Source organism: Pavona decussata, unplaced genomic scaffold, assembly GCF_977016875.1.
Source record: "Pavona decussata unplaced genomic scaffold, jaPavDecu1.1 SCAFFOLD_232, whole genome shotgun sequence".
Classification (NCBI taxonomy): Eukaryota; Metazoa; Cnidaria; class Anthozoa; order Scleractinia; family Agariciidae; genus Pavona; species Pavona decussata.
The window spans coordinates 1,079,347-1,102,517 of NW_028145637.1; the positions used below are offsets into that span (position 1 = coordinate 1,079,347).

Consider the following 23,171-nt stretch of genomic DNA (forward strand, 5'->3'; position numbering starts at 1 on the left):
AACCACTTTATCGATAACAAACAGCAAAAAAAATGTTATAGACAAAAAATCAGTTCTCCCTTTCAAAAAGGGAAATTACTTTGGGTGGCGATTGCAAACGCGGCAGTTAAGTTGTCGACAACTCGTTTTACTCATTCCGTGAAACAGTTCTCGACAACTATACACCATCTTCAGTGTTTAAGTGTTAGCTGTCAGCGGTTCGACATGCGCAGGAGCGCTATTTACCAAACTCTCCACACAAACAAAAAATAAAAAACAAATTAATCGATCATTTTGGCGTTTAGTGTGTAAGAAGGCTCCATCGATCACTTATAGTTGTCGAATCATTTTAGTTGTTGAATACACTCAATTGAGAGAGTGATCGTTAGTCCGTTCAAGCCCTAAAACATGTAATAATGTAATAAAACCTCTCTACCACCTTCATGTGCGTAATTACTAGAGCTGGCAGTGCCGGGGTCACCATAGCAAACCCTGGCTCGCTGCAAAACTCGAAGTCGCTTTTTTGTCAGGATTAGAAGTGACTAAGTATCTCAACTATTTTTGTTTTGGCTTTTTGTTGTTGTTGTTGTTGTTGTTGTTGTTGTCGTTTTTGTTTTTTTTTTATTATTATTATTTTGACTGTCAATTATAAAAGTTGCCATTGGAAAATCGTCGCACTCTGGGAGTCAAATTAATTTCTAGTCCAGTATCGTTCTATCATCACAGATTGTGTTTCTCACACATTCCTGTTTAGAAAAAACCGTGATAAAACACGGAAGGATTTTTAACGCAACATAACTGAAAAAAAAAATGTTAGCTTGCATGATATGAGTCAATAAATTCTCTGGAATTGCACTATCCAGTGGTCCAGTTTTTAATCAAACGAGCTGGATATGTTATTATGTGAATGTCGAAAACTTGGATGATAAAATGCCTGCCGCCAATGGAACAATTGAAGGTCTTTCATGCCACCGAACCTGTTATCTGCCAAAAACAAATAAGATGACTTTTTTGACATGAAGTACTTAGCCAACCAAACTAATGGCATACCCCAACCACAGCTGATAACTCTGCAACCACCCCCTCCCTTCATCACCAACATTTAGCTGCTGAAAATTGTTATGCGTTATTAGAAATAGAACAATCAATTAGAGCACGTGACCCATTCGGACACCAATCTAGGGCCTGGCCAGTACCTTACGCATGCGTACAGCCATATTACCCGGGCAGTGACAGCCATGGACAGCTGTTTCGGCCTTGTTATGCCTCATCAGCATGGCACAGCCGAACGATAAGAAGGCCATGTATCAGGCACAGGCTGGTACGTCTCAATTCGAACGAGCTCACGACCCACGTTAAACTTAACTAAACTAATGGAAGTGCCACAATATAAATTTAAAATGATCACACTGATGTAAATTCTTATAAGAAAGCATTTCACAAAATTATCGGTAAGCCAAATGTGTCCTCCTTGTTCGATGCATCACGCAGATCAGCTGAAGGCATCTCATTGTGACCTCACGGAGTCCCAATTGCTTGCCTCTTGTCAGTGCTAACTCTAAATTCCTGGATTTTTAATTTCTGGTTCAAATTTTACAACTCTTTTCCTCGTTTAAGAAAAAGAGAATTTCATGATCTAACTGTTTAACCATTTATTACGAGAGGAGCGTTTAATTTAATTATTAATCGTGTAATGATTTTAGTAAAAGAAAAAAAACGACAAAAAAAATAATATTCCGGAATTACTGCTGGCTGTGGAAAACAAAAACCGAAAAGAAGTATTGATGATTGTGAATTCGAAGAAGTACATTATTATATGGATCATATAATCATAATAGAGTAACTATTTCATTGTCTGAAATACAAACTGTCGCCAGTTTTCTTTCAACTAACTAAAGTTGAATAATTCATGATAGTAAAGACAAACAGCAACAACAATAACCCTACCCCGCTTTTCAGAGAAAGTAAAAAGGGAAGGCATATTTCGGTCTGTCTTTTTCGAGACTTTGTTGGCTAAGAGAATTATAATCCACAGCTCAGATTGGCCAGCGAAGAAGTTATCAAATTTGGTCGACTACTATAAAATATTTTCACCTCTTTTCGCCACTTCAATAATCTAAAGGATAAAAACGATACGGATTTTTGCTTTCCAGTTGTTAAACCTTTGATCTGTTGCATACTTATACTTATATTGATTAGTCCCACCCACAAGAGCAACCGTATAGAAATTAGAAATTACAAGCTTACGACCCCACAAGCTCTGAGCTTTAAACCCTATCGTGTTTAAATAAAGGATATCGGCTATCAAAACCAAAACTGAACGATGAGTTGCCTTGTCCGAATCCAAGATTCAAGAGTGCTAGTAAAACAAACACATTAAGGATATGGAAAGGATTTATTGCTTGCCTATCCCTATCCAATTTGAAAACCTGCGACTATCACAACGTCCGCTCGGCTATGAGATGAAAAAACCGTGGGTGCGTGTCCGAAGAAGGGTGGATGACTTTTGTGTCAGAAGAATTACCTTATCTAATGAAAAACTATAGGCTCGGTGGGAATTATTGTCTTGAAACATTACGTGCTTGCTGCCGAATGTGATTAAAAGCTCTTGAGTTTATCCGTGTTTATCTTCATGATATTGGGCCATCACCACAGACATGGTAATTATTTCAATTAGCGACAATAAGTTTGATTTGAAACTATCACCAAAAGGCCACCCCTGAATACTAAACATTGGCCCAAGGTGCGATGCAAGGCAACATTTGCTGTACGATTCTCCCTTCCTCATTATTTATGGGTCATTTATGCCCGGGCAATTGTGTGGTGGATAGTATCGTGTAGCTTAAATGACGGGGGAAATCAGCTGACCACTAAGGCGCCTGCGAATTTTTTCAATTCTGTTGGATTTTTCTGATAATTTGTCGCTTCTTGTGGATGTTGAGGCCCTCATCAGGATCACATGATACATTTTACGTTTTCCAGTAGGTGGGTAGGTATATTTGTCTTTCATTGAACATTTCATCTGAGTCAGTTTTTTTGTACTGAAATTCGTGGGGCAACATGTCATCAAACGAGTTCATCATCAGCTGAGTTCGTCCACACTCGGCTCGAGCTATAAACCACCCTGAATAACACAACACAGACAGCTGATGACAATGACAGTTTCTATTCCAAACGGCGCCATGTTAGATGCCCGCACAGGCCCATACAGTAATTATGAAAACATTTTGCGACTCAAACTATTCATACCGTACTCGCCGGTTCGCTTTAGCCAATTTTTGTGTTTTTTTTTTTTTTTTTTTTTTTGGGGGGGGGGGGGGGGGGAAGGGGGGGGAGGGGGGAAGGCCAAGGGTGGGTGCAGTGGTGCGAGTACTCACCTTCCACCAATGTGGCCAGGGTTTGATTCCTGGCATTGATGTTCATACATCGGTTGACTGTTGTTGGTTCTTGTTTCTGCTTCAAGGGTTGTCCTTTTTTCTTCCCTCCACAAAAACCAACACTTCCTTAAACCTTGCGTTAGCATTAAAGATTATGTTAATGCTGTGACTGCCAAACAAGAAGAAAAAAATAATAATATTACTTACACACTGTATTAAAAAAAACTGATCCAACTCCTTTTCCAGTTCAGTCGTCACACAACAGAACCACCACATCCAGAGTTTACAATAATTAACATGTAGGAAAACTTACTGGTTCTTGGTACTATTCTCTTTCTCTGCTGAAATTCAATGGCAACCCCCGATATGAATCATGAATATTGCTGTAAAATCTCCACCTCCTTACACAAATAGGGCTTCCCCCCCCCCCCCCCCCCTTCCCCCCAATGTGGAATTTTTATTTGCAGGTGCATCTCAGGCTCAGGGGACAGTCACAGAAACAGTTGGCCCCAGCAAACAACATCAAAGGAATGAATTACATGTACATACCCGTAAATCTTCTCCTGTACATATTAATACCATACTCCCATACATAATACACGTTAATAATCCCCTGGGGGGATTATCTATTTCAAGTACAGTTCAGGGGGAAGCTTATTTGAGAGGGGGGGGGGGCTTATATAATTTAGAGAAATGCATTACTGGCAGCAAAAAAAGAGAGTTACTGGCAGCAAAAAAAGAGAGAGGAAGAATCAAACTAGAGTTATGCTTCCCTACTTGCTATTTTGGACCAGGGCAATGACTGTCTAATATGGAGATTTGAGTGATATTGTACTTGTTACACAACATTTTCATTCACTTGTGAGAACCCTGAAATTTATGAAGTACAAAAATTGTGAATGGTAAAATGATAACCTAAACAAAACGGTAAGCCAAATTGAAATGTTTAAAACTGAATACTGTACATGTACTGCATGCATATGTACATGTAATTTGGTTGTGAAGAATAAGGGTGGAGAGGGGGGGGGGGGGGCGCTAAATATCTTTCTTCCTCTGAAAAAGGGGGAGGGGGGCATATTAGAAAGAGGTGCTTATTTGAGAGGGAGCTTAATAGAAGATTTACCGTATACACAGCACGGCTGACTTACTTAGAGCAACACACAGATACTGAGATCCCAGATGTGGATCAGTGCTTGTGATTCACTGGCCTCACAGTCTTGAATTTTTGCCCAAATATCTCTGGCTGAGGGACTTTGGTCTTTGCACTTTTCAGGCCTTGTCTCACAAAGCCACAAGTTTAGTTTCAACTACCTCTGTCATCAGTGTGACAAAATTTTGCTTTCATTCATTAGGTGTTGCCTCATGAGACTGGAAGTCCCACTCACATGCACACCCTTTTGTGCCAAAATCAGGACCCCATCGGTTAGGACATACAAAGTACCCATAGCTAAGGGCCCTGCAAGAAAGTAACCCCCCCCCCCCCCCCCGAAAGGGAAGGAACGAGGCAGGAGCTTAATCCTTGTTACATGTACATGTACCTCCTGTATTTATTGGGCAGTGTTTTGTCATCTTGATAGTGTCTGCAACAGAGTTTGAATGTGCAGGTGAATAAGAGCAATTACTTACACTGTATTATGGACACTGAGCTCATTTCAATGAATTGAGCAGATAGGATAAATGGCTCATTTTAGATGATGATGAGCCCAGTTTCACAAGTGTCAAGGATTGAAAGTGGGTGGGGAAGGGTGATACACAAGTTCATCGCACAGTTACACCAAGCGTAGGCAGGACATATGGGTCATTGGGGTAGGATTATTACCAGAATGTAATAATAATAATAATAATAATAATAATAATAATAATAATAATAATATTATTATTATTATTATTATTATTATTATTATTATTATTATTATTCAAACATATTTGTACAGGATTGCTGCATCAATTAAGTAAAAGAGGGGGAGGGGTTGGTGGTATGCAAATCCATTGCAGGGTTACACTATACAGGACATGGTTTCCTCAGTGGCTGTAGTACCTTCATGTAGGATTGTCACTGGAGCCTAGGATAGGGGTGGGGGAGGTGTTATGTGAGTCCATTGCAGCCGGGCTACTCAGAGCGTTTAGTTAATATACATGGCTTTATAACAGCTCAGTTTGGCTGATGCTTTGTGTCAGTTTTTGCAGCCGAGTGACAAGGATTATTACCAGTATAAACTAGGGATGTAAGATGCTTCAGTGATCACCGCAAGCATCTTGTCACAATGGACATTTGACTTAGCTTTTTAATCTCTTAACATACAGTGCCCAAATATTTACCTCAACAGTGCAGTTAATAGAACCAAAAAGAAACACTGTATCAATAGGTGAGGGTAATCAAGCTTATAATTAATACTGTTTAGTGAATCAGTCAGTCTGTTCATTGTATTCCTAAACTCCGAGCTTCCTCGTGATCAGTAGCTAATAAATTGAGTACTGATTTATTACAAAATAATAAACTTATACCGGTCAGGAAGTCAATCAGTGTTCTTTTCATTTGTGGACCGGACAAATGACAACAGTTTTTCTGTTTTTGTTTCTTTACAGCAATGAAAACACAAATCACTGATTTCAAGAGAACACTTCTGGAAGGCCAAACAAACAGAAATCCTGATCTCGTCATTCGTTCATTTGAATCACATGACAGTTCTGCGGTGCGCGACATATTTGCGGCAAGCATGGGAGAGATGCGTACTCCATTAGTCCGTGACGTCATGTATCAGGCGATTCTTTATGGGCTTTCTCTGTTATTTCCAGCAGGACTGTTAAATGTTTTATGGTTTTCGTGGTTTTTAAGCCTTTATTTTATGGTTCTGTTTGTTGCGTTGGTTCTTCTATTTGCTGCTTTGCACATTTGTTTCTCGCGATACATTCAAAGCTGTCTGGACACGGATTTGGGCGATGTCGAAAGTATTTATTTGTGTCAAAAAACGTCGCACATGTGGGTGGCAGAAGTCAACGGAAAAGTCATTGGTATGGTGGCCCTTGTTCCCGACAATGACCTCGAGGAAAACTTCGGAAAACCTCGCCAGGCCATCGGAAGACTTCGGAGAATGGCTGTTTTGCCGGAGTTCCGTCGACTCGGGGTAGCTAAGAGGCTTCTTTACGAACTTTTGGGTTACGCAAAGGAAGTAGGGTATAAACAAGTGGTGCTACTGACAACCAGCGCACAGGAGGCAGCGCTTAAATTTTACCCAAAGCACGGTTTTAAATTGGTATCTAAGAGACTGGCTAACAGAGCGCTTCGAGGTTTTTATCACTTTGATTATTGTTACGATTTGGAAGGATTGAATAAAGTCATATAAATGTTCCATTGAGTGGCGGCATGTTTGAAGGGAATGTATCATGGGGTTTTTGAAATCTTTTGTTAAAAATGATGAAATAAGACCTTCAATCAGCTGCCAAATAATTCTAGAATGACGAGAGGAAAGAAATCAACTTAATTTTTGAAAGGAACAACTCGTGATCTGTTTAGTGCATTTTGGAAACAAAAATGCGAGAACTTGAAAAACATTAGTCTATCACTTTAGTCTATCATTTTTCAATCCATACCGACCTACTCTGTCTCTGACTAGAGGCACTATTCGACAGTTTTATTGCACTAGGGTGATAATTCATAACAAATTTGACAATTATTTTTGTTGTTTCTGCTGACAGACAAACATTTATCGGTTTTGAAATGACAGCAAATTTACGTGATACTCCTTTAAGTCTAATTGGTCCAACAAAAGAGTTACAAAAAATGTCTGTAGAGGGGGAAGGGGGGTCTTTTTTCAGATTGTCGGAAATGTTCTTGTTTGGTCTGTTAACACCAGCCTAAGGAATTTTGTCGTGTCTAAAAACTATCAAGTACACGTTCGTTCGTAAACAATGGGAGATAGATAAGCTTGTGCAACGATCAAAGAAAATTTTATTTTAGTCACGAGAGAAAGCGGAACTGGTGATGAAACCTTGAGTTTTCGCGGTCCTTTTAGTAACAACTTCAGGTTCTATTTTCGGGGGGATGAACCCACGACTGTTATAAACCAATCCTGGACTGGTGAGTGCGAACATTGAACTGAACTTTGCATGTTGTACAGTGAGTAAAGCCGATGGAAACGTACAGCATTTGCTTTAGGCCAAGTAATACGGGCAACACTTTCTTGCAACTTGTCGCGTAACAGTGTTGCATTGCAAGTTGCGATGGTTTGTTGCCCGTATTACCACCTCCGCGCGCAACATATTTTCTTGTTGCAAACAGTAGAAACAGCGTCTACTTTCTGCAACATGAAAATTTGTTGTGCGCGGAGGTGGTCATACAGGCAACTAACAATCGTAACTTGCAATACAACACTGTTACGCGACAAGTCGCAAGAAAAGTTGCCCTTATGACTTAGGCTTTACGATTTTATGCGATTTCATTAGCACGTGGTGATCATATCATGCAAGAAACCATATACAATTTGCGTCACGCAACATTGCCTAAGCCCAGAAAATTAAAAGCATGCGCGAGGAGAGTGCAAAGTGCCAACATCCGGGCCAACCTCGCCGAATCCCAGGGGTCTCTACCGGAACGAGGTTGCAGCTGACCATGCTGTGACCTGGGATGCGCGAAAAGTGCAGATAAGCGTGCGCATGTATTGGAAACTTTTGAAGTCATGAATCTAGTGTTTTCTCCTTTCTTGAGTATTGGTTTTGATTTTGCCACAAAAGAGCAAGACGAGCACTTCGCTAGGGGTACAAGCGCACGTGCTCCTTCCCTACACCCCCACCCACCCCCCCCCAAAAAAGAGATACTTGTTTTGCAGACTACGTGTTTTGAGATAAATCACCCAATATACTCCATTTTACAGCGGTTACCAATATTACGCGACTTACGACATTCAAAAGAGTCGGATAAGTTGCGTTTGGGTGGACGTCAATCAAACAAAAGCCGTTGAAATTATTTTGAATTCTGACAAGATTCCAAAGTAACCCGGCAAGAAACTAAGAATTTTACCTCGATAAGAAAAGGTAAACTTTATTTAAATTGATTCTCGAGCCAGATCAAGCGCAAATAAAAGGTATTTTTGAATTAAAAATTTCTTACCGCACGTGATAATTTTACTCACTTGCACGCATCGCTGATTTATTATCAGGTGTAGCGATTTCAAATGTTCCATAAAAAAATGCGGCTTCGTGTAAGCAATGCTCATTTTTTTAGATAATCTGGATTGGAAATCAACTTTCATAAAATTTACCATCCGTCAGCGGATAAAACTGTCAATTTCTTAGTTCCGTTGCCTTGAAATGGTCTCAGAATTCAAAATATTTCAACGGCTTTTCTCTGATTGACGTCCACCAAAACGCAACTTTATCGGAGTCTTTTGAAGGCGATAGGTCGCGTGTTATTGGTAACCGCTGTAATGTAAAGAGAAATAAAGAGGATGAATTCAGTGCATACTTGACTAAAAGATCTTCAAAATGGGCAGCGGTCAAGATAAGGTTCTCCAGTCCGGCACTGCAAACATTATTCCCAACTTAAGCCTTCTCCACTGAAGAACACACAAACATTTCGGTTTTCTAAGACCCCTCCAACACTGAAAAAAACTGGTAAATGTGATGAAAGCTTTCAGGGATTGTGGAAGGTTGGGGTTTTAGAGTACATTTTTCTTTTTACGGCTCAAATTTAAGGCTTAGTCTTGCAGCTCAGACACCGAAAGAGAAATGCCAACGGCGACACACGAAAGACGCTGTTCGGGTTGAACATGAATTAAGGCTAGCAATTACTCGAAATTTAGACCCCGCTGTGACCTGACCTCTGGTAAGCGACCACCTCCCGTAAGCGGCCACATATCCTTGACATTATGGGTGGTCGCTTACGGGAGGTTCGACTGTACAAGAAAAAGAGGAGAGAACGAGGGATCCTTCAACGAAATCAACCGAGGCGAGTGCCAAGCACATGGCCTGCGTGGTCACATGACCCCCGAACAACCCGGAAGGGGGATTTCGCAAAATTACAATTGACTCTTCCGCAAGCCCCAGTGCTACTCTTCTCAAATTACCTCAAGCATGAGAGAAGACATAAAAAAAATCTATTTGCAGGCAAGTATCTTTTTAACGCTTTCTTACATTAAAAGGGATTAAAATTATATTATTGATGAATTAAGAACGGTGCCTACTAATTCCGAAGTATTTTTGCACAGTTTATGACTATGCGAGAAAAGCAGATCTTAGCAAGGGCTATGGAAATCCAAAAAGAAAATTGGGGGTAACCACGCATTTTTTAGAGATAATTAAGCAACGATTATTCTAAAAGGCGGTAAAATACAAAGCAATGTATGGTGTTTTCCAAATTGAAGCTTTATTATCCCTGTTAAACGCATGGTTACCCCCAATTTTCCTTTTGGATACCAAAAGCACTTGCTAATTTCTGCTTTCCCCGAATAGGTTTAAACCGCGCAAAATATCCATGTATTAGCAAGGACCACCCATAGGAAACCAAGTATATCACGAGATGCGCAGAACGTATGCGCAGTAACAATAGTAGGCACTGTCCTTAAGAAAACAGCCACATTTAAGTCACTCTTGCAATCACTAAACTTAACTGCCACGATATTGTTTTCTTTGGAGTACTTAACTAATAAAAATATTTTTAAAATATGAGACGTCAAAGCAACAGAAATACCAAAACATGGAAATTTGGGTTAGGTATAATATTCAAATATAAGACAGTGAGTCAAAAATGCAATGCATTTCACATCTTTGGTACTACATGTTTATACATTTACGGTATCCTTACTGTTACATTTCTCTGTTAAAGTTAGTTATATTTTATTTATTACCTCAAAAACAAGCAGAAAAGCCTCGCCTTTCACCAAAAATGTCGCTCAAATTCTGGAATGCGCCTTATCCACAAAAGCATCTTCAAAAAGTTCCATAACTTTCGATGAAACAATGCTTGTACTGTACGGCAAATTTGAAGTCCACTTTATAGTTAAAACGATTCTCATTTCTCATTGACTGCCGCTTTAATTCGCATTTACTTTGGCTTTGTGTTGCTGCGCCTTGTCATTGGTTAACAAAACTCGAAACACTTTGTCAACAAATGAAAAGCAAAACCACTACGACTTGCTCATACACCTTGATTCATTCATGGTGTTGTTTGCCTCTGCTGTAACTGGTCATAGTTATTACTTTGGTTTTGGTCTGAACACACTAAATTGAAAACCACTCCAGTCAATAATAAATACGGCTTAAACTATAAAAATAATGACTATAACTGTCACTGATTTTGTCACTTTGTTGGCTCCAAAAGCCGTGAATCAAGTCACATGACTGCACCACTTGATGCTTCAGACGTGCAACGTTTGACTGTATTAAAATTTCTTAAATCTGCTGGCCTGACTGTACGCAACCGTTTCTCTGTCAGAGATTAGTACAGGTTTTGAGGACCTACATGCTGACTTGTTTCATTTCACTCGTTAAAACTTCAAACATTGCTAGTAATCGAGCACAGCTTTAGCTTGGACCATGTTGCTTGAATTTCATAGTTCGCTTTACAGTTTGTACAAGGGAGTCTTGGAGAACTGGACAGATTCTTACACAGCTTTCCATACAGCATCTCAAAGCCTGCAAACAGAGAATGAACAAGGTATTGTTGTTAGTACATTTCTAGCTAATACTGAGATGTAGGATTCCTCCCCACCTTTAATGTACTCATATTTTATCTTATTGTAAAACATTCTTGAAGTTTAGGATACTCAGGGCTCCTATTGATAGCAGCACAGCTCGTTTGTGCTGTCTGACAGGGCCACCCTGAGTTTAATTAAATAAAGGTGTCTAACTCTTACTAACATATCAGCATCCCTAAGCATTCCCCAACGCTTCATAATTTCCAAACCAAATTAAGTCTTATCTACAAAATGATATTACTTAATGATAGCAAAGTACAACACTTCCAGATCGAGAACTCTGTTAGCCTGTGTACATAACAAGCGTTTGAGTGGGGATTTGTGCCTTTTTTGTCTTTTGGCCGCGTGGATATTGGGAAGAGAACAAAACCAGTTGTTCAAAGTGCATAGACCTCAGTGTCCTCCAAGCACGGTGTCCTCTGACAAGCTGTTAGTAAATCCTTTTCCACTCCTCCTTATGAGACGGTAAGGGTATTATAGTGAACGACAAAAACAATCGAAAAGCTTACCTTAATTGCCTGATCATGAGTCAGTTCACCATCTTGTAACATACCAGAAACTACATTCATTGTTGGCAGGAAGGCAACAGTCATTCTGCCGTCAACTTCTGGAGATATAGCCTGAGAAATTCAAGAAAAAATAACTTCTACACTTTGCAATAATTGATGTCTACTGAAGCATCAATCGTTAATTGATTAATAATACTTAAAGAGTGTGATTAAAAACTATGCTTCACTGAAAGTGGAACTTTGTGTTTAAAAGTCAGATTTCTCGAACGAAGCTCTCTTTTGGAATGCAGATGAATACTCGGTGTGTCTCATGTAACAACAAGGAATTCTGTGCTTTTCTTTTTCTAAATTTGAAATTTAACGACCAAGGTTAAGTACAACGTTTTTGTTTTCACATCACTGATTTAATTACCTTAAATTTGGAAATAGGTATTGACTCATACATGTAGTCTTCAAAGTGATAATTGAAAACCTTCGTATAAATAATTAAGCAAAGAGCTATGCTTCTTATATGTTTGTTTGGCAAAGTAGAACTTACAGAGTGAATCTGGAGAAATTTGGATGTCATGGCTCAATTTCTGCTTAGCCGGCATGCACGTAATTTTCCACTAAACCTTCAATTAGAAACTGAGAGGAAACTACTGTACAGCTGTAGATTACGTGTTACGTTTGTATGATTTCGTTTTATTTTTCGATACTTAATTGATTGAATTGTCTTCCACCGACATTCTATCTTAACCTACATTATATCCTTAATCATCTCTGAAACAACCGGTGAGGCACGGAGCAGTATACTGACCTGAGACTCATCAGTGGTTCAGGCTTGTTTCAAATGCCTAATATAATAACCTGGTCTATCAAACAGACAAAAATACTTCTAGCTACAACATTATAATTATTGAAAGAGACGTTTCACTTAAAGACGGCATCTAGTGTACATTTGTACCTCTTGAAATGTTGGGTCCATTATTGATGTACCACCTTTCTGCACCTGAAAATCACAATCAAAAACAGAATATTGTAACTAAGGGGATTTGCCTGATTGCTGAGGAAATGAAACAATGAGTGGGGAGCCATTTGATAACACAATAGCAGGGATGTCACACAATGTGATGGGACTGCGATGAGACACAACACTCAGCTGCTAAACCAAGTGGATATCTTGTTTTTCATTTATTAGGCTGGTACAGTGTTATCTAATCTCATTCTCCTACTCTCTACAAGTACATGTGATGTACAGGTACTGTACTGTCCTGGAAGTAATTCTGCATCTACTGTACATAATATACATTGTATGTTATTGAACTAGTTTGTCGGTTCGTATTGGCCATCAACTTGCCATAAAAAAAGGACGAGACAAGCTAGCTTAATAAGGTTTTTATTATATAGACTTCCCCGCTTGTTGCTTTCTAGTCCACGTGAAGCTTGTTTATGTTCAAGCAGTGCGAGAAAAGTGTAAAAACGTTATGACTCTGACATGATGGTTACTGGAGAGCTCCTACTTCATAAGCTTAATGTAAAACATTTTTGCTTTGTTTTTTTTGTTGTTTGTTTGTTTGTTTTTGTTGTTGTTGTTTTTTGTCAAAATTGCAACACTTTGCTCCTTTCAAAAGTACTTTGTGACGCAAGCGGTCCATCTTAGCGGTCCACATAGGGAAATTTGGACCGCTCAGGGAGCCAATCAGAATGCTCCTTTTCAGCGTGTACAAGTCAAGCTATAAATAAATGTTATTTATTGTATTGAATGTAACTTCATCATTTATTTATCAAAGACCAGTAATTAAATCTAAAATTGTTTTTTGTCAGCGAACAACTGTAAAAAAATTACTATTAATTCTATTACTATTAATTCTATTACTATTATAATTATCATTATTCTTCCCAGTTATTAATTGTTCACTTACCAAGGAGCAGGAAGAAACAAGATCATACATTTCTATTCCAGCTTCTCCCAATGCAAGCGAGGCACAAATGATTCCCGCAGAGAGAGCTCAACAATGAAAAGATACATGTAACTCAAATCAAAAATTAAATCAACTAATTAAACTGTACAGCAACCACACAGTACGATCCCAGACAACTTGTCCAGTTTAATGTATACAGAACGTCTCAGTATTACTTTTTGTTAATGAATGTGTGTTCAATGACATAATATTTATGGAATGGATTTAAGCCATGAAGCACATTGGTGTTGGCACAATAATTTATCCATGAAGTTAAGTTTGTGTGGTACAGTACAAAGTGGTCACAGTAAACAAATGTACATGTACAGTGGGGTGAAAAGACTCCAGCAAACATTTATAAAGAGTATTAAAGTCAATACACCTCTATAGAGAGTACAGTGTAGTGAAAACAATGTTCTTGTTAAATACATTGGTACAAATTAATGTAACTCACAGGAAAAAGAGTGTGTGCAATTATAATGATGTACATCTGTAGAAAGGTACAACTTGAAGTGAGAAGATTCTTGTCAAATACTTTGGTACATTGATACACCACCTCAAGATGAGTAGAATGGTAGAGAGAGTTAATCTTGTGTATAGCTGTACACCTCATGACTTATCCTGACAAAGGTGCCATTGCAAGGATTCTTGTCAAATTCATCAGTGCATATAAATATACCTCAAGGTAATAAGTCTGATAGAAATAGAGTGCATGTACAGTAAAGATTCTGTCAAATTTCCCAGTACACATTGATACACTTCACATCAGTCAAGGGAGAGACAGTGGATGTAAAGGTTTTTTGTCAAATCATATAATACATCAACATGTAGTTATTTACCCAGCACAAAAAAGGAAAGAAACTGGTGATAAAACTTATTATGATAGCTATAAAATATGCCTTGATTAACTTACCATTGCCATCATTCTCTAAAACAGTGATGAAGATGTCTACTTGAGCCTTAGGAAATTTCTCCTGAATGGAAAGCAACAAAAATTATGAAAATACCTACATGTAGACTGATAAAGATTAAGTGACAGTATGTATGAAAACTAATCAAATTTTCACAAACTTGGAGTTAAATGTAATGTTCCCTATTCATTCAGACTTCATAAGCTGACTTCTTTTTCAAATTTTAACTTCACTTTAACCTTCATCTTTAGTATGAAGGAATGAGGTCGATTAAGGAGGCTCAAAAGGGTGTACATGTCAGCTAAAAGAATCAAATTGCCTATCAAATGTGCATGCACAGAACACCGGAAGTGTAAATGCAGCTTAATTTTGCACAAAATGGAAATAAAAGCTCAGGAAACATTTGTTTTTATCTATCTTGAATTTTGCATGCATGCAACATTAATTATTTTAGTACACCACTCCAAATAGAAACGTTTGGGAGAAAGTTATACAGTAGAATTTTCTGTAGGTGAAAAGGAGCTTTTTTGGATATAACAGAAGATCTACTACATACCTTTTTTTCATATTCCCAGAGGAGTAAATAATTTTAAGGGTGCTAATTCCAACAAAACAATAAAAACAGTAGGTCACTGTCTTAGTTTTTGACATAATTTGCAAAAGCTGAAATTTAGAGGTCCTCTTGGTAAGGCTGACCTATTGCCATGGCAACCTCTTTGATGTCAGAAGTAGTCTTAAAGTATTGCCAAACAACTGAGTTACAAAGATTATTATTTTCTCTCTCATCATTCCACAAACACTACAACAATGAAAAACCCTTTCAAGCCTCCTTAAGAGGTCTTTGAAACACTATTATTGTGGTTTGTTTAACCTTGTTAATTTTTTTACCGTTCTTTTTCGCTTTGTTATTTATTTCTAGTTTACTTACATGTACTTACTGACCTGAAGGCTTCAATGCATTTAAATTAATTAATTTATTAATTTCATTAAATTAAAAATTATTTTCAATTATTGCAAGAATTACTTTTACTACATCACATACAGTACATGTAACTCTTTCACTTTTTTCCTAAAACCTGAAGCAGCTCTTGAAATCAAAACATAAAAATTTACTAATTATTTGTTCCTCGTATTTCAACCAAACCAGACAGCATCAACCAAGTGTAATCTCTTCTTTTGTTTGAGCTGCTCATAATGTAAGTCTCCTTTTAGTCCAAAAATATATCGACCGTAAGATGACCAAGCACTGAGAACTTATCTAAAATCATTATGCACCATCCCATCTGTTTGTCAAAACAGAGCTAAATACCAACTGCATCAAGAAAAACTTAAATTTCACGTACTGTTAAAAGATGCATGCATGGCACTCAGTACACCTTTTCTTGCATCAACCATCAAGCCCACTAACAACTACTGTACAGTAACTGCAATATCATTGCTCAAATTAACTTACAAGGCAAACTGCTGGTTCGAGGGCCTGCACGACAAAGGAAGAAAATTCTTTCTCTTCTGAATCCTGGTGGCAAAATAATGAAAGACTGATAGGTTGACACTAATGGCATGACATTAAATTAACACAAGTCTTGAAAATAAATCAATTTATGGGAATTTCAGTGGCTTCAACAGAGTGTTGGAATATGGGAATGTTGGTTTTTGTGAAGGCAAGAAAACCAGAAAACCCAGAGAAAAACCCTCGGAATAGGGACAAGACCCAACAACAAATTCAACCCACATACAGTATGCATCAACACTGGGTATAAATTGAACCCAGGCCACATTGGTGGGAGGCAGGTGCTGTGACACCACTGGAAAATGTAGAAGTTATTTTTTCTTTAATTTCTCAGGGTATATCTCCAGAATTTGACGGCAGAATGACTGTTGCCTTCCTGCCAACAATGAATGTAGTTTCTGGTATGTTACAAGATGGTGAACTGACTCATGATCAGGCAATTAAGGTGAGCTTTTCGATTGTTTTTTGCCATCCACTTAATAATACCCTTAACGAGGATTGGAAAAGGATTTACCAACAACTTGTCAGGGGACACCATGCATTGAAGACACTGAGATCTATGCACCTTGAACACGTGGTTTTTGCTCTCCCCAATATCCACGCAGTCAAAAAGCAAAATGGCACAATACCCCACTCAAACGCTTGTTACATGTATGTAGACGGGCTAACAGTCAGAGTTCTCGATCTGGAATTTGTGACAGGGGGAGCATTATGCTCCCCCAGTCACACATTATATATAATCAGACACTGGTTATAAATTGAGTCTGAGGATGAAATTACACAATAACATTGTAGGTTTTCATCTTATCTATCAAGCAGAAAATATTCCACTTTATTAAAAACTGGATCATTGTATAATGTAATTCCGGGGATTTGATTGGCTTAGCGGCCATGGTATAAAAATAGCAACCAGACTTTGTTCTTGCAAAGTGAAATCAGCAAGATCTAGCAATATTGCTTTAATGGTTTTAATAAAACAACTATTCCACTCGCACTTGTTGGTCGTCTATCTATCATCTCATATCCAAAGAGCACTTGTGGAATAATTGTTAAATATCTAGTAGTAGAAGAATTTTCTACTTTTTGAGTCTTGATAGCCATGTAAACTACTACAACATTTTATTATAATTCATCAATTTTGCTTTGTACAATACTGTACTAGTGTATGTGAGTGTCTTTAGTAGTACAATTGAATTTATCCTAGGTTATCCTTCTAGAGATAGAGATAGTGAACTCTTTTATAAATTATTCAAGGATAGGTCTCATTATTAACTACAGTACTTTTAAGTACTGTAGTTAAATTACAGAGAGTGAGGTCATTGCAGGAAAGTCTCAAACTGAGGCCTTATTGCTCAGTCAATACGACTAGGCAGAGGTTTGAGATTTTCCCATAACCACCGAGGTTATTAAGTTGTTTACTATATGACTTTCTTTATTATATAAGAAAAAAACCATTTGAAGCCTAACCCTAATTTGCATAATCTGTAATCGGTCCATGGGCATTGCAGGTGCGTAATGCCAAGCTCTGATCTTGCCCTTAGCCAATCAGAGCACGCATTATATCAGCCACTAGCGTTAGCCATATATTATAATAATATACATTACCATGAAAACACACAGAAAACAAGGAACAAGTATTTAAAAAAATATTTAGCCATGGATAAAATTGAACGACAATTAATTAATTGAGTCATGTTTACTAGATACCTGTACATATTGCCTTCTTTGCCAGCAAGAAAATGGTGCAAACTTAAATTCACATGTGAGTTTACCCTGTACAAAGAAACAAAAATCAACAGCATAGTTTAGATAATTGATATTATAATATTAATGTTACAATCACTAGCATGCATGATGAAGTCTGCAATGCCAAACAATTGTACTGAAATGAAGTGACTGCTGAGGGAGCAAAGACAGATTTGAAAAGATTTCAACAATGCAGGATCTAATATAAATAAACACTTTATTCTAAGCATTAACGTTAATTAACATTTAATTCAACATATTTGGCAGTAACCAGACCAAAATAATAATCTTATTATAATTTAGATACGTTGGTTTTCGGCAAGGGGAAGACCAGAGTGCTCAGACAAAAACCTCTTCAAGCAAGGGCAAGAACCAACAACAAAATCAAATCGTGTATGATGCGAGTCTGAGAATCAAACCTCTGCCACATTGGTCATAGTTTAGATAATTGTTATAATATTAATATTACAAGCACTAGCATGCATGATGAAGTCTGCAATGCCAAACAATTGTACTGAAATGAAGTGATTGCTGAGGGAGCAAAGACAGATTTCAAAGGATTTCAACAATGCAAGATCTACATTGCAATATAAATAAATCACTTTGTTCTAAGCATCAATGTTAATTCAGCACATTTAGCAGTAATTGGGTGCACTCCAGACCAAAATAATAATATTATTATAATTTGGATATGTTGGTTTTGGGGCAAGGGGAAGACCAGAGTACTCGGACAAAAACCTCTTCAAGCAAGGGCAAAAACCAACAACAAAATCAAATTATGTATGACGTGAGTCTGAGCATCAAACCTGCACCACACTGGTTGGACTATATTACAATCTCTGTTACCCTAAGACTAGTTTTGTGCACTTACTGTAATTACTACACAAAATAATGATCGAGAACTGTCCCAGCGTTCCATAAAAAACATAAAAAATAAAGGGTAGAAAGCAGCAAATAATCAGGTCCACACCTTTTGACTGAACTCTTGCTGTCTTGATGACTCTCTTGGTCCATATCTACATGTATAATACTTTCGTCAAGGTCTCTTAATACCATAAACTAAAATACAGGATTAATTATGCTATTTCATAGTGTATTTCTGGGTGGTGATAGACCAATATGTATTGATTTGGAAAAACAAGGATGAGAATCAGAATAAGGATACACAGCACATGTTATCTTGGTTCTCTGCATCTCAATATAAGCTGAGCCTCTTGCAGAGGTTACAACTCCTGATCGCAGAACTGTGGAAAAGAAATTTGTACCTGAGAGTAAATTTTTTACATGTGAAGAGTCTTAGTTATTTTATAACTTATTTTAGAACTACCTGTTCTCACACTCACCAATTAAAGTCTGCATACATGTGGCTTCTATTTTCAGCTGACTCTTAGCTGCTTTAAAGTCTGTTGTTGCTTTACACGCAAAAAATTAATGTACAGCTGTACAATGCACATTTATACATAGGTCTACCCAGTTTTTAAAGTTTCTAAATTTTGACTGCTGAAAGTGTCATTTCGAATCGTGGGTTTGCAAGTCACTCTGGCTGGCATTTTCCACACTAACACTACATGTATCTTGTTCAGCAGTTACTATACACACGACCTCTGGCCTTCAAAAGAGTCTGATAAAATTGCGTTAATGTGAATGTCAATCAAAGGAAGGCGGAGATTCTTTTAACGGACACTGGAATTGTCTTTAAACTCTTTACAAAATCTCTGGGAATTCAACGTACACAATGGTCGCAGCTCGTCGACTTTTCGTCCATCTTGTCGTAAACCTTCGCTACTGATCTGCAACGAAAAACTCTGAGTTGATAACACCTGAACGCCGAGAAATAAGTATGCATATTTCCGTACTCACCAGAGCTTTCTGACGGTACTTTTCGTCCCCAACAACTGGTTGTGTCTGTTCTGGGCCAACAATTCTCCTGCTATCAACCGGCATCGTGACTTCAATGGATGAGATGTTGGCAATTTTTTGCCAGGCGTTGCGGGCTTGCTGCGGGAACCTGGAACTAGTCAGAGCGCATTCTCGTCCCCAGACTCTTCTCTTAGCCAGCGGGGCCTTATGTATGCGTCAGTGACGTACATGAACACCCTTAAATTGGCAAATAATTAATCGAGATCATTTGGAAAACCGTCCGTAACAGGGCCGTCTACATAAAAAAAAATTACTCGTAACATTCTTTCAATAAAGCATTCACGCCAACAACAATTAAATTGCCCTGCAATTCTGTTTAATACTTTTCGTTAATTCTTTCCAATTAGGAAGCAAAAGCACAGCCGACTGTGATTTCTTCCAGTTTTGTTGGCTTGTTTTTGCATTGTTCTCCCCAAAGGGTAAAAATCACTTGTGGTAGCTTACAATTACGGTAACGATGGGTTTTAATAGAATAGACCTTTATCACTAGGCGACCATGTTGAGTCTCGGGAGAATAAAAAACTTTGTTTTCGCACGGCAAGCCTCGCCCAGAGGGAAATTCAGTGCGAGGCTTGCCGTGCAAAAAGAAAGCTTTTATTCTCCTGAGACTCAACATGATAAAGGTCTTTGCGTCAAGAACAAGTCATTCGATCTTCGATTGCCATGACAAATGTTTTACTGATTTGTCATCCAAACATGATGTTATGCATCCCGTAAGCCCAAATTACTACCCATAATTCTCTGAATAGTTGTAGACCAACACCCATGGCGTAGCTGGCGCTATTGTTGGCTTGGCAGCCTTAAGTTGAGAGCCTTCTGACACAAGACTAAGTTAGAAATTCTTGCATGCCACCACAGTCGCCCCCTCTTCACCTTCCTTGTAGCGTTGCCATCCAAGCTTTACCGTCGCTCGAAAAATGCTTCCAGCTGCACAAGTCCACCAAAGTCTTGGCTTTTCTTTTACTGATTTATTTCAAAATTCTCCAATATATTCTCTACGCTACGCTGCGCCGCAGACGGACTTTGCGACGCAGGCTATTTCTATGCGTGATTGAGACAAACATTTGTCGTTTGTTTGTTTGTTTACTTTTGTTTATACATCAACAAATAGAGGGCAAGTTCACAATCAGCGAGGCAGCACTATTGCATTAATTCTGATGATTATCGTTATTACTGCACATGCAAGTCAGGAGCTATTCACTAGTCAGAGAATTACTTTGTGCAGCGGCTGTTTATTATAACAACGTCAATCAGAAAACTCTCAAGAGAAAGGTGTTGTCTCTAGCTACTTCTTCAACTGCTCAGCGTGAGTATGTCTTACATATGTTTATGCTTACATATTTGTATCGGACCATCGGTCTGATCAGTTGCCTCTTGGAAATTTGATGTTCTCAAAACCTAGCACTTCATGATTTAAGCTCACGATTTTTTGCTTCTTCGGTTTATGTTTGTTTTAAGAATATCAAACGTCAACGGGGAAACTTAGTCGATAAGCTGTCGACAGAAATACTCTATTGTTAAATAAAAGCAGTCCCAGTAGTGGGATGGGGGGAGACACGTGACCTATACTGGACAGGAAAGTCGGTGCAACTCCTTCCCTCTCAGAAACAAAATCTTGATTTTAAAAAACGCATGCGATTCCACCCTAACTGTTAAACAATGTTGAGACATCAAAGAGTAAGCTTGTTTACACAATGAGGTCGACGTGATGATGTAGTTTCCTTACAGAAAATTCTGTTTGACTTCAATTCGACCAGGCCCCACCCTCCTCTCCTCACCCCCTCCCCCGTGACCTGTTGCTTTCCCACGATAATATGTTCTGCCATTAAACTACGTTGGACATCCCATTTTGCTGAGATGACAGGAAATAAAAAATAAAAAAATGTTAAGTCTGCTTAGTCAAAGTCATTTATCAGTTTCTTCCTTTGTTCTTCTATTTTTGTGTCTTTGTCAAAATAACAACATATAAATTGTTTTCCACGGAAGGGACAGTACTAAACAGCTAAAATGTAATTCGTGATAGATCACACGGCACGCTCTGTAGTAATAAAGTTCAACAAAAGAAAGACTTTCAGAACATTAGATAGTTCATTTATGCTTTATTTCTGTGTCCTGCATGTACTAATGAAACAATCACATCTACAAATCACGTTTTTAATAGTTTGCATCTGACAAGTCTGCACGCATCTTCACGGGCTAGAAAGAGAAAACAAATAATGATTGTTTTCCTCACCAATTACATATTATTCATAACACTACAAGAAGAAACTATACTGAGAATCAGTTAAATGGTCAGGATGTGTTTACAGTGACCTTTGTTTTAGCTGTCTATGCTAATAGCTTCATTAGGAGTAAGCAGGAAACGAAATATTTTCGCAAAATGTAAGGGTAGAAGAAATTTAAGAGAATAGTTACAGGCCTCTAAAATAAGTCCTGTTTCTAAGATTTCAGTAGCATCGTGAAATTAAAAGACACAGATGTTTCTATCTCGTTGCACTCAAACATCCACCATATTACTGGTATCAAAGTTTCCAAATGGTCATGAGCATCCCTAAACAAGTCGAACCCACAACCTTTCACACACTGGACAGGCAGGTGGGCGGGTGCTCTGATAACAGAGCAACAGGAAGATTTGTGGCGAAATAGGTCATCTATGATCCACTGTGGATAAGAAAGCTCTCTTTCCGACCTTGGGCTGTCATACACTCCTGACTAAAGGCTTTCAATATATACATAGGTGCTTGCAAAATAGGAATGCGATTTCGAAGGCGAAAACCCCAGATTGAGTTAAAAGGGTAAAACATTCTTATTACGACAAAACAAACATACAATAATAAAATAATAATCTTAGTTTTAACGGTCCTCAACAAAAAGGGCCGATTTTTTTAGTAGAGGTTTAAGTGTTAGCCTATGGTTGGTGTTGAAAATAATACTTTGACGTAAGTTCCGTATGATTTGGACACCGTCTCAAAAATCGTCCCCGTGGATAACAAAATGAAAAAGAGTGTTATTCACCTTTTCAGCACTGCTTACAGCTTAGTTTGCAGTTTGGAAGCATGTAGCGTGGGTTTTTCTCGCATTCCCCCATTTTGGCCCAAGCGGCACAGCTGTTGTTCGAATCTTGACATGATGCTAAAAATAAAATGTATTAATTAATAATGGTAATTAAGAGGGGGGCAATTTGGTCTGAAATCATACGCTTGATTTCAAAATTGAACGATCGCACGGCGTGAGTTCGATTTGAAACCACATAAAGTTTGATTTCAGACCAAAATTGCGCGACACGAAGTTCAATTACTACTTTATTACACCAATTTTGAAATCACACAGTTTCAGTTTTCATTTTGATGGGCAAAAAAAGGATGCGATTTAGAGCAAAAAGTAGTTAAAATCGCACTGTTGAGAGCCAATCACATTGAAAGGATCATTAGTGATTTCAAAATGGGTATAATAAAAAAAATAATCATCGAGTGACTTGATGGATCCATCTATAAATGAAATCAAGCATTCCCTCACTTAATCAACCAACAACCAATAAACCAATCCGCATTCAATCATTTAATAAATCGGCGAATTCATTTCTAT

The 23,171-nt window shown here is 38.1% G+C and overlaps 3 protein-coding genes across 8 annotated transcripts in view; 1 reads left to right on the forward strand and 2 right to left on the reverse strand.

Annotated features, from left to right (window-relative positions):
• The first annotated feature begins 2,853 nt into the window (after window positions 1–2,853).
• On the forward strand, window positions 2,854–6,706 carry LOC146458654 (putative N-acetyltransferase family 8 member 5). Of its 6 annotated transcripts, none has more exons than XM_085090517.1 (3): window positions 2,855–2,964; window positions 4,934–5,153; window positions 5,943–6,706. In XM_085090517.1, the coding sequence occupies exons 2-3, from the start codon at window positions 5,150–5,152 to the stop codon at window positions 6,698–6,700; spliced, it is 762 nt and encodes a 253-aa protein (XP_084946643.1). In that variant the 5' UTR covers window positions 2,855–2,964; window positions 4,934–5,149; the 3' UTR covers window positions 6,701–6,706. The 6 variants fall into 6 exon arrangements, with proteins under 6 accessions (XP_084946645.1, XP_084946643.1, XP_084946648.1 ...); XM_085090518.1 differs by having other exon boundaries at window positions 2,881–2,968; XM_085090519.1 differs by lacking the exon at window positions 4,934–5,153 and having other exon boundaries at window positions 2,854–2,968.
• A 3,386-nt stretch (window positions 6,707–10,092) lies between these two features.
• LOC146458655 (exosome complex component MTR3-like) lies at window positions 10,093–19,639 on the reverse strand. Its single transcript, XM_085090515.1, has 11 exons — window positions 19,527–19,639; window positions 19,399–19,456; window positions 18,832–18,910; window positions 18,637–18,682; window positions 17,628–17,693; window positions 15,864–15,926; window positions 14,413–14,473; window positions 13,461–13,546; window positions 12,503–12,547; window positions 11,557–11,667; window positions 10,093–10,985 (listed from the first exon to the last, which is right to left on the reverse strand). Exons 1-11 carry the CDS (start codon window positions 19,608–19,610, stop codon window positions 10,875–10,877), a joined length of 810 nt encoding a protein of 269 aa, XP_084946641.1. The 5' UTR covers window positions 19,611–19,639; the 3' UTR covers window positions 10,093–10,874.
• Window positions 19,640–21,665: 2,026 nt separating this feature from the next.
• LOC146458656 (uncharacterized) overlaps window positions 21,666–23,171 on the reverse strand; it is a 34,633-nt gene continuing 33,127 nt past the window's right edge. The window contains exons 16-17 of the mRNA XM_085090510.1: window positions 22,602–22,718; window positions 21,666–21,782 (exon numbers count right to left, since the gene is read on the reverse strand). Of these exons, the coding sequence (XP_084946636.1) occupies window positions 22,606–22,718 (113 nt within the window). The 3' untranslated portion in view covers window positions 21,666–21,782; window positions 22,602–22,605. The remainder of the gene's footprint in view (window positions 21,783–22,601; window positions 22,719–23,171) is intronic.

Coding starts and splice junctions, on each gene's coding strand:
- LOC146458655 (XM_085090515.1), bottom strand. CDS start 19,610: ATGCCGGTTGATAGCAGGAGAATTGTTGGCCCAGAACAGACACAACCA. Junction 18,683..18,831: donor ACCAAGATAACATGTGCTGT/GTATCCTTATTC, acceptor TTATACATGTAG/ATATGGACCAAGAGAGTCAT. Junction 17,694..18,636: donor AGCAAGAGTTCAGTCAAAAG/GTGTGGACCTGA, acceptor TTCTTTGTACAG/GGTAAACTCACATGTGAATT.